The following is an 11415-nucleotide window of genomic DNA, read 5'->3' as shown; positions in this document are numbered from 1 at the left end:
TCTTTTAATGAATTTGTAAGTTTTCATCTAATACCATGTACCCAGCAATTTGGGGCACATCAAATAAGAATATAATTTAATTGTACTCCTCAAGCTTTTTTGTCTGTTACAGTAATTTTCATTTACCAAAGTAAGAGAATAGTTTAATGAACCTGATTTACCATTCAACCAGCTTATTAAGTATCAACGCATAATCTTGCTTCATTTACACCCCTACACACCTCCCCCTTGTTCCTAGTTATTGTTTTAATTGAGGTATAATTTATATATTCCCAAGTATTTTAAAGACATTCGCATAGTTTCATTTAATCTATGAATATTTCTGTATCTCTAAACGTTAATGACTTAAGACACATACATACAATACCATATCACCTTAAGACACTTTTCTGTCTGTGCATAAACTGAATAACAAATATGCAGCGATCAATTGATCAATCCCTAACGGTGCTGAAAGAAGGGATGCGACTGGTCACTGTTCATGATATGTATCTGTTATTTATGTAGTGATGTGTGGGTTGAAGAGCTAATAGCGATGTTTGTACTTTGCATAATTACTAACTACTAGTTAAAACTAATTACTAGTTAAAATAGCATGGCAGCAAATGTGAACCATGTTGGGGACTAGTGTTATTTAACTAAATTGTGGTAATTGAAACTTGTGCATGTTGAACTCTGCAAAGCAAGGACCATCTGGACCATCTATTTCCTAATGTTTTCTATCCTGTAATAAAGGCAGGGATGGAGAGAGACAGTGCATTCAACATTTTGGTCCACCAAAATTATATCAATATTTTGACCACAAAATCAGTTAATTCTTTTCCGTAGCTTTTCTAAAATACATATTATCTAATGCTAAAACTCACAAACGTTTTAATGTTTGAATTTTTATAGTTTTTCCCCATGAAGTAAATGTACAGTATGGATAGAAGTTAGGAGACCCGGGCGGCGACCCAGCTCTGGGGGATGTAGGTTAAGCACATCTTCAGGCCTCATTTCTTCTCTGTTAAGTTAGGAATATGTTTGAATTGATGGTTTGGGGGTCATCTGTGAAGCCCATAACAACCACATCTCTCCCTTTCCCTTCCCCAGTCCCCTGGGTCCTACCTTCTGAGCCCTCCTTTTCCATAGTGATGGGTCCCAATGCTTAGGAGAAATTTAGTGCACCTTACCAGTTTTAATTAATAAATATTTTGGTTTTAAAATCTGAATTTGCTTTTTCATTGTTGTTTTAAATGTCAATTTAGAGCTTACTTTTTCCAAATATTAAAACATAAGATTACTTATCTTCCTTAAGTCAAAAATAACACATTCGTTATTATTATTATTTTTGGCCGCGCAGCCCAGCATGTGGGATCTTAGTTCCCCAACCCGTGCCCCTTGCATTGGAAGCGCGGAGTCTTAATCACTGGACCGCCCGGGAAGTCCAACACATTAGCTATTATTTTCTACCTACTTTAAGAAGATTTTGAGGGGTTTTACATTAAAAAAAATAATAAAACAGAACCATGGAAATAAAACTAAGAAAATCTAAAAGGACTCTCAGAAGCCAATTAGAAAGTGAAGAGAGATAAGGGTAATAGGAACTTAAGATAAATTGGTTGTTAAAATTAAGCATTAAATTTATCTGAGGGAAAACATTCCTGGTTGAAGAATATAATCTGATTGCCTTTTCCTGTCTCTAAATTTTTATTTATAGCAACTTATAGCATTATAATAGCAGAGAATCCAAAAACTATCTAAAAAACTATTTTTTCCCCCAATTACTATGTTATTCAACCATTAGAAAACCAAAACCAGACTAGGGTATGTCCAAGACTCCAATCAATCAAGCAATGAGTCTCAAAGAAACTAAATTCACTCTACCTCTCCTGGTTTTCCCTTTTTCTTCTTTCGATTTTTCTGAAAGTTCTGGAGGTCATTGAGATGGAGATGGAAAATATGTCGAAGATCAACAAGACTTTAGAAGGCCTAGGATTTTTAAAAGGTCAAGTATATTATAAAATAGAATTGATATTGCACTAGATTTATACTGATATTTCTAGAAATACCATCTTAAGGAAAAAAAGTTAAACTTTTATTAATTTGATGCTTCATAACATAATAAAATAAATGAACATAAAACATCATTTTAGTTAACTTGGAAGGGAAGATAAAATCCATTGAAGTGGAAATACACAGGAAAGATATGTACATTCAGGCAGATATTCTAAATTCTGTGTTAGGTTAAGGATTATGAATGTACTTGAGAAACTGGGAGACGTTTCCTATTTGCATTTCTAGTCTGAATGCTTCAATATTGTATCTAAAATGAACAAGATGTCACGGAAACAAAGTAGCAAAAACGCACTTGAGGTTAGCAATGATTACACCCATCACCCAAAGACACGTCTACGTTTCCCTTAGGGCATGTTGCTTCTCTTCTTTTGCAAAGCTTTCATGAGATCCGACATGAAATCCTGCTCCCCGCCTCCCCCACCGGGTGGTCCTGGGTTCGCCTGCCTCTTGGGGGGAGCTGGCGGCCTTTTGACCACCACGGGGGTCTGCTTCGCGGCTTCGGGGGCGAGGGCGGGCGGGGGCGGCGGGGGCGGCGGCGGCAGCGAGGACCCCGCGTCGACCGCAAACGACGGCGGCGGTGGAGGAGGCACGAAGTCTGGGGGCGCGTCGCTAAAGTCGGGGGGCGGCGGAGGGAGCTCGTCGTCCTCCAGGGGCGGCGGCGGCGGCGGCGGCAGGAGGTCGAGGGGCGGCGCGGGGAAGCCGGCGGCCGCGCCCTTGGCCTTGGGGGGCATCCCTGGGCTGCCGCAGCCGACGTCCGAGGACCGTCGCACGGGAGGGGGCGGAGGCAGGCTGGACTTGGGAAGGGGCTGGGCCCTGGGCGCTCCGGGGTCGTGGCTGCCGAGGCCGGGCTTCTTTTCCTTCAACAAAGCGACAACAGCATTTATTCTTGACCACACGGCCACGTGGACATGACAGTTCCCGGACAGGTGAGTCTCCGGATTTAGGAAGCGTCTGCCCCCGAGGGGGAGGCTCAGTCCCTCAGTCTTGAGACTCTAGGTTGTTCCTGAGCTGGCTCACCTCATATTTATATAATGCAACTTCCCCCTGGAGTTTCAGGCAGCTGAATTGAATCCCTCTGTTTTAGTGATAGTTATCGTTGCAATTTACATTTTATCGGGCTTTCTTCTTTCTTTGCTTAATAACCTCTTGCCACTGGAGATTAGAAATTTTTTTTTCCCCTAACAAAGTGCCCTTATGATTGAGTTTATTTTATTTAGTTCAACTGCTTAGCATGATAAGAAATTAACTGGTGATGTATTTTTTTAAAAATTCTGAACAGGCAGTTTGGGAATTAGTGTTCACACATAGTTAAGTGATTTCTATTCTGGGATCCTTTTATTGCTTTCAGCATTTAAAAATGTTTCTCTTCAGCTGGCATTACAAAAACCATGAAAATAATAATCGCTGAAAGTACACTGCAAGATGAGATTGTCAGACTTGAGAAGCTAACAAGAATATTAGAGAAACACAACTTTTAATGGTCTATTGTGGTTTTCAAAAATTATAAGAAGCTCAATAAATACAGGATTTAACTGTTCCCACCACTGGCTGATGGACAAAATGAAAGGGGAGAATGAGGTGGCAAACTACTGAAACACATTTAAGACTGGTTTGAATCATACACGGGAAATATTCAGTGGAACGTGTATAGTCAATTGAGTCGTTACCAATTGGACTAATAACTAAATTATAACTTTTAGCTATAATTTTTAGATAGATTTAAATGAATCTTCATTAATCTCCTCTACTAAAAAAAAAAGTTATGGAGAATGTTATACCAATTTGGAAATTATTTTAAAATGCATTTTCTTCTCTGTCACCCTGAGGACGTATGTAGAACGTTAACAGAAAAATACAATAATGAATATTTTATAGTGGGACCCTGTCAGTACTCTTCTAATCTGGTTCGGGGTCCAGATAGCATTTAATAAAGGGCTTCTGACTAACATGTTGCTCTAATTTATTCAGAAAAAATAAGTAAAAATCCCAAGGGCTTAAAATGCAGGTGCCACTTTCAGAGAGTGCTAAAACCACTTGACTAAACCAGAAGAAAAAAAAAAAAATTGCTGGGCTTCCCTGGTGGCGCAGTGGTTGAGAATCTGCCTGCCAATGCAGGGAACACGGGTTCGAGCCCTGGTATGGGAAGATCCCACATGCCGCGGAGCAACTAGGCCCGTGAGCCACAACTACTGAGCCTGCGCGTCTGGAGCCTGTGCTCCGCAACAAGAGGCGCCACGATATTGAGAGGCCCGCGCACCGCGATGAAGAGTGGCCCCCGCTTGCCGCAGTTAGAGAAAGCCCTCGCACAGAAACGAAGACCCAACACAGCCAAAAATTAAAAAAAAAAATAAAATAATAAAAAAAAAAAAAAATTAAAAAAAAAATTGCTTCAGTCAAAATAAATGTAGCTAAACTAAAAATAGTTACCAATCCTCAGCATTAAAAAACATTCTTACATTTTTCCGAAGCTGTGATAGTTGGTTTTAATTTTCCATTCTAGCCTATGTAACTTTAAGGTAAATATATATATATGAAGCAATTATCTAAATGAAATTACAGTGACTTTTGAATTGTTGGAACTCTATTTTCTCTTTTTAAAAGAACAGTTATTAGAATACTGCTAATGGTTTAGAATATGGGCTTACAGGTGACAGTCTGATAGAAGTGGGTCTTACCTTGGTTGTTTCAACATGTCTCTGGGCTTCTCCGAGAACAGTATTCATAGAATGTGCTGCCTGGGGGATCTGACCATTGGCCTGGGTGGTGCCTGTTTTAACTCCTAAGGGGGAGGAAGAGAGACAAGAAGAATGGGCAAAGGCAGGAGGGAAAATTAGGAGTATGGAATTAACAGGTACAAACTACTGTATATAAAACAGGTGGGCAACAAGGAGTTACTGTATAACACAGGGAACTATACTCAATGTCTTGTAATAACCTATACTGGAAAATAATCCAAAAAAAAAAAAAAAACCTGAATCCCTTTGCTGTACACCTGAAACTAATACAATATTGTAAATCAACTATACTTCAAATAAAAAAGAGTGGGCAAAGTATTTTCAACATTCTTCAGAGTTAATCTGAAAAGACAAAGCAGTTTTATGTCTCCAAAGCAAAAGGATTCACAGGTACACAGGGCTTTCAAAAAAACCTGAGGTTCTAAGACAATACTTCATGAAATTCAGCAAAACATTCAGGGAAATGAATACTTTATACAAGCAACAAAATCTGGATTAACTGGGGTCCTAGAGAACAGTATGTTCTGCTTTTAAAAACTTTTTGGTGACTGGAAAATGAACCTTGAAAACCTCCTTTTTAATAGAATTGTTGAAGATTTTTCCTAAATGGATGTATCCAGGTTCATACCATGCTACATACAGGAACAACTTTTGAATGTTCTCCTCAACAAAAAATACTTTGAGCACAAAAACAGTAGACAGGATTTCCCCAGTGGCACAGTGGTTAGGAATTCGCTTGCCAATGCAGGGGACAAGGGTTCGAGCCCTGGTCCGGGAAGATTCTACATGCCGCGGAGCAACTAGGCCCGTGCGCCACAACTACTGAGCCTGCGCTCTTGAAGCCCGCGTGCCACAACTGCTGAAGCCCATGCACCTAGAGCCCGTGCTCCACAACAAGAGAAGCCACCGCAATGAGAAGCCCGTGCACCGCAACGAAGAGTAGCCCCCGCTCGCTGCAACTAGAGAAGCCTGCGCACAGCAATGAAGACCCAACACAGCCAAAAATAAATAAATTTATTAAAAAAAAAAAAAGGTGGACAGAGGGGATTGGGCAAAATATACAAACCCCCACTATATCCTGAAATTAGATTTTTTTCCCCAGGAAGTCCTGATATGTGCTTCTTTTCCTGCCTTTTTAATTTGCCCTTTTGCACAAAAGTGTGCCTAGCTGAGGTTTCACAGTTTTGAGAGTCAGAGGGAAGAAGCTGTGTGTTGATGTCTCTGGCTCCTGAGAGGGCATCCTGGGGGGAGGAGAGCCAGCCCTCCAAAGTATCTCTGTACGAATTATTAAGTACAACATGAAAAAACTGCACAGGAGAGAAACTGGACAGCACGTTAGCCAAGCGGTCAGAATGAATGTTTCCAATGAGGGGCAATAGACACCATATGCCTCCGACTGGGATACCCCGAGAAGGACACGGCAGCTTAGTCCTGCCCCAAACACATTACCTGAGATGAATTATGAGGAAATATCAGACACATCCAAACTGAGGGACATTCTATAAAATAAATGGCCTGTATTCTTTAAAAAATGTTAATGTCTTGATAGACAAAGAAAGGCTGAGGAAATGTTCCAGAGGAAAGGGGATGAAAGAGACATGATGCCTAAATGCAAAGTCCAAATCTGGACGGAACCGGTGCCAGGAAAGAGCATCGCTGTAAAGGCATCATTGAGACAACTGGCAAAACTGGGATATGGGCTGTGGTTTATGTAAATATACTCTATCAACATGAAATGTTAAATTTCCTGAATTTGATAACTGTACTGTGGTTAGTAAGGGAATAGCCTTAATTTTTTTTTTTTTTTTTTAGGAAATACAAAGGGAAGATTTAAGGGACAAAGGGACACAATATAGTCAATCTACTCTCAAGAGGCTCCAAAAAAAAAAAGGTCTAGGGACAACATATGGGGGGTGGGGTGGGGAGAGGGGGGATGATACAGCAAACGTGACAAATATTCAGTATCGGTGCTCTGGGTCAAGAGTCTATGGAAATTCTTTGCATTATTCTTGCAACTTTTCTGTAAGTTTGAAATTATTTCAGAATAAAAAGATGTTCATGTCCATTTATACAATCAAAAGGCTGGAACAGGCTATAACAACTTGTTCTGCTGTCAGCTTTTTGCTGTAAAATGCATGCTCCTCATTCAGCAAGAGCAGCAATCTCCTTGTGCAGAGCTGCCCTCCTCGGCACATCTGCTCGTGCTGTCAGAACTTACACCGTGTGCCACATAAACACGAGATTCTCTCTAAGACTATTTAACGTCTCTCTCTGATTGGCCACATCTTTGCTCTGGAGGGCGGAAAGTAACAGGTTTAAACATCTTAAGGTCTTAGGATGTTTAAATTTAAGAGTTTTTCATAAGGTCTTGCGTCCCATCCCATGCTGCCCCTGAGATATTTAAACCCCTTAGATTCCAAAGTGCTCCATCTCCTCATTTCCTTTGGTCTCTTCTCTTTCCCCTCTTCCCTCTTTGTTTGCATATTCAAAATCTTTCTTTACAGGTAATGGAAACACCTTTGTATAAACAGAAACCAAAGCTGAATACTGAAGACAGTTAGGGGAAATTCCTTTAAAGGGCACAAATCATCAATATATATATTTTTTGCTTCTTTTGCCCAAACACACACAGTCTGATTTCTCAACAACATAGTGCACATTGCTATGTAACCAGGATGTCTAGGTCTTTGCCAGTCTGTGGGAACAAAAGACGTCACGTCTATAGCAATCTCTCAGATGCTCCAAGCTGCTGTCTTCCCTTTACCAGGAAGTCTAATCTTTTCTGTGGGTTCTCTGCCCCATCCTGAGACAACCCATGGGTACCCACATAACTCGTATATCCTGTAGGTGCCACCGATTTCGGACCTAGGTTGTCCTGGGGTCACAGTATTAATGTCCCAGCTGTCAAGTAGCAACACCACCCCTCCTGCTGCCACGTCTCTCTGGCAGACCTCAAAGGAATTCGGGGTGGGAAGTTTATTAAACATATATGAGACCCGCATGTTTTACAGAACTCAAGTGCATTCCCAGGAGGGGACTGATCCCTCATCGCCTTCTTCACCCATGTGGTTTGTAAAGGGCCGATCCCACCACCTGTACTGGCATCCTCTTCAGTGCGGCTACGTGATTTAAGTATAAGCATGCAATGGAGCCCTCCTGGGGCGTTTTCAGAAGTGGGGCTTTCCCTTTGTACTAAGATTTCCAGCTGTGTGACAAATGTTAGCCTAGAGAGCCAGTGGCAGTCCTTGCCACCTCATGGGGACACTGCCCAAGAAAGAAACTATCTTGATGACTTCGCTTAACCCCCTGGATCCCACTGTGCCTGAAAGCAGCCTACCTCTGGATTTCCTAGTTTTGTGCCGTAATAAATCTCTCCCCCTTGGTTTTTGTTGCTTAAACTAGATTGAGTTGGATTTCTGCCAATTGCCACAAAAGAGTCCTGATGAAAAATAGTGGCTAAAGTCATAAAATCATTTAATAAGTACTAAAAAAAGCCTCCACGGCTGTTTCTTAATATAAAAGAAAAAACCCTGCCATTTATCAAGAATACATTACTTGTTGCTAAACACTTTGGATGTAGAACGGTGCCTCAGGATTTTCAGTTGGGTAATCACAGCAGAGGCGCACAAATCGCCTGTGGTTTGACTCCCAGCCAGTGACCCTGCACCACTTGGCCTTGCCTCTCCAGGACTCTGGGTCAACCATGTGAAGAGGGAGAGGGCAGGAGAGGAAAGGGATTCCAGATGAAAAGTTGAAGCGGAGGAGGCATCAGACTGACGGGGCCTGGGGTTGATTGTCTCCAGGCTCTATCAGATGGTTTTATAGCAGGTCCTGCCCAGGGAGAGTTAGTGCCCGCGCCAGGTCTCCTCGGCTGCAGTTCTTGTTCTGATCTGTCTCTCGTGGGTCCAAGGCCCAGGAAAACTGTCCTCTGTGGGTGACCCCCACTCTGTAAGCCAATGACTCAGAAAACAGTTGTTGGGGTGATGAAGGAGGCTCCCTGACTAGTGCCCCAAACAGCCCGAGGTTCAAGTGAGCCCATCAGCCAGTAACTCCTCTGATCCCAAGGAACATTTGTTTTTTCAACACTATTCTTGACATTTACCTTAATTTTGGCGGCGGGGGGAAGAGGGCTGTTGCAAGGAACGTATGGTTTGATTTGTCCCGGGCTCCCGGACGGACATGGGTCCCTTAAACACCTTCCAAGAGCCCTAGTGATTTTGTGTGATGAGTTTAGGCGAAGAGAGAGACTTGGACAATAATATACGAGAAGAACTGAATTTTAAGAGATGGCGTCATTTCAAGCGGGTCTTTGTTGCTAAGATGTGATCACGGTCATTGTGTACGTATGTGTATAACTGAGAAGAATGAACTTCACGTTCTATTTGAAAGTGGCTTCCCTTCCTTCTAAGCTCATCATCTTCAGTTCCTTCTGAGCTGGTCACTAATGTAGCTCTTTAGAGCTTAAAATCCCACCCAGCAGGTGCTCATGGCAATACATTCTAAGGCATAAACTGAAAGACAGTTTAAATTGAGGACTTTTTTCCCCTTAGATGCTCAAATGGAAGCATTTAGTAATAAGCAGGGATGCTCTCAGTATGGTTTATTTTAAGAGCTCAGCACATTTGTTCTCTGTAGGGCTGCAAGGCTTAATTTTGATAAATAAGACTCTACAGCAGAACCAAGATGGGTTAATTTACTATCTACTAACGGACATTCCATCGTGGGAAAGATCCTCCTTTTTGATCAATGGACATCTCATCTGACTGCTGCAATGGTGTTCTTCAAAAATTGGATTTAAGGAATTCATTTAGGAGAAACGGAATGAACATGCATTTTGCATTTAGTATTAAGGGCATTCACATTACTTCACCCTCAGAGAAACCCTACCAGGTATTAATTCATTTTTCCATTTGTCGTCCCAACCATCTTCGAATTCTAGCCGAGTGCCTGTTATCTGCCCAGCACTGCGGTCCGTGCTGGGAAAACTATGATGTACCAGACAGAAACAGTCCCTGACCTCATGATTTCCTTCAGTGTCTGGAGGAGGGAACAGATACTAAACTAATAATCACACAGATTATTAATTATGACTGGCCTACCAAGGACAATTCATTTGAGATCTGAGGCTGGGCAGGAATTAGCCGCATGAAATCAAAGAGTGTCATAAATAGAGGAAGAGCATCTGAGAACTCCTTGAAAAAGGATGGTGCTTGGGGCTTTGAAAAAGTGGGAAAAGCAGATGGGCTCTGTGGCAGAAACAGGAAGACAGGGGTGGGGAAAGAGGCAAGTGAGATGGGCGAGGCTCATTTCATGCAGGTTTTGGTGGCCTTGCTAAGGACTGGGGACTTAATCTGAGAGCAGTGGAAGGCATCTGAAGGGCTGAAGCACCACCCCATGGGGCCAAGTGAAGATCATGGTGGCTAGGATTTGAAGGCAATGGAGACAAACAGGCATGGACAGATTTGACCAATATTCAGAAGGTAGAATCGGCAGGATTTAGGAGTGACTGGATTTGGAGGTGAGTGAGTTTTCCTGCATGTTTTCTGCAGGAGCAATGGGGCAGATGATGATGTTATTTATGGAAACAGAGAACAACAATGGGGGAGCAAGTCTGGAGGATAAGAGGATGAGCTCAGTTTTGCAGATGTTGAGTTTGAGGTGTCTGGGATGGATCCACGTGAAGCCAGTGAGCAGACAGTTGGATACATGGGTTTGAAGGTCAACAGAGAAGCCTGGATTGGATTTATGTAGCTATAGGTGGTCAGCTCATACACAGTGCTGGGGGTGGATTAGATCACTTAGGGAGATAGTGTAAAATGAGGATAGGGTTAGGATTGATGGGTCTTGGCTAGTTTAAGGTGGGGTAGAAGAAGAAGAAGAAGAGTTGCTATAGCAGGTTAAAAAAGAGTGGTCAGAGAAGTTGGGGGGCGGGGTGGGGGACTTGGAATGTGTGATATCTGGAAAGCCAAGAGAGGAGATTGGTTCAAGGAGGAGTGGTCAGTTGTGTTGGGGTTGCTGAAAGGTGGACTAAAAAGAGGGGTTTACAGTAGTTTGATTTAGCAACACAGAGGCCACTGGTGAGATTAGCAAGAGCATTTTCCACCAGGTAGTAGAGACAGAAGCCTGACTGAAATGGGTTGAAGAGTGAAAAGGAAGTAGAAAAATGGAGACAGCAAATATGGTCCACCTTTTAGAATAGTTGCTTGTCAGATGGGGCACTAGCTGGAGGGGGATTTGGAGTTGTAGGAGGGTTTGAAATTTGATTTTGTTCCTTTGAAGAAGGGAGCAATATTGATGAGAAAAAACAGTAGAGCAGGAGAGAAAGTAGAAGAGAATGGCATAATCATGCATCTCTCTGGTCTTTGTCCTGGGTTCCTGGCACAGAACTTGGTATTTTCCAAGCTATCAGAGTGTCTTTGTTATTCAGCCCCTAGGAACACATCTGAGTTTATGCAAACAAGGTGATCAGGATGGGTGCTGGTCACCAGAAGACCAAACGACTGATTAGAGGGTTGAGGCTTTGGGCCAGCCCGACATCGGCAGAGTAGAGAACAGGGGCTAGAAATTGAGTTCAGTCACGTGGTCAATGATTTGATCAATCATGTCGATGAAATGAAATCCC

At 42.4% G+C, this 11415-nt stretch overlaps 1 protein-coding gene across 1 annotated transcript in view; it reads right to left on the bottom strand.

The window, feature by feature from the left end:
- Positions 1–2152: 2152 nt before the first annotated feature.
- APBB1IP (amyloid beta precursor protein binding family B member 1 interacting protein) overlaps positions 2153–11415 on the bottom strand; it is a 101192-nt gene continuing 91929 nt past the window's right edge. Inside the window, exons 13-14 of the mRNA XM_059915309.1 lie at positions 4734–4837; positions 2153–2915 (exon numbers count right to left, since the gene is read on the bottom strand). Of these exons, the coding sequence (XP_059771292.1) occupies positions 2403–2915; positions 4734–4837 (617 nt within the window). The 3' untranslated portion in view covers positions 2153–2402. The remainder of the gene's footprint in view (positions 2916–4733; positions 4838–11415) is intronic.

This window comes from Balaenoptera ricei, chromosome 2 (genome assembly GCF_028023285.1).
Source record: "Balaenoptera ricei isolate mBalRic1 chromosome 2, mBalRic1.hap2, whole genome shotgun sequence".
NCBI classification, from domain to species: domain Eukaryota; kingdom Metazoa; phylum Chordata; class Mammalia; order Artiodactyla; family Balaenopteridae; genus Balaenoptera; species Balaenoptera ricei.
Note: the sequence above shows the minus strand (reverse complement) of the source record. Positions and strands in the feature narration are given on the sequence as shown.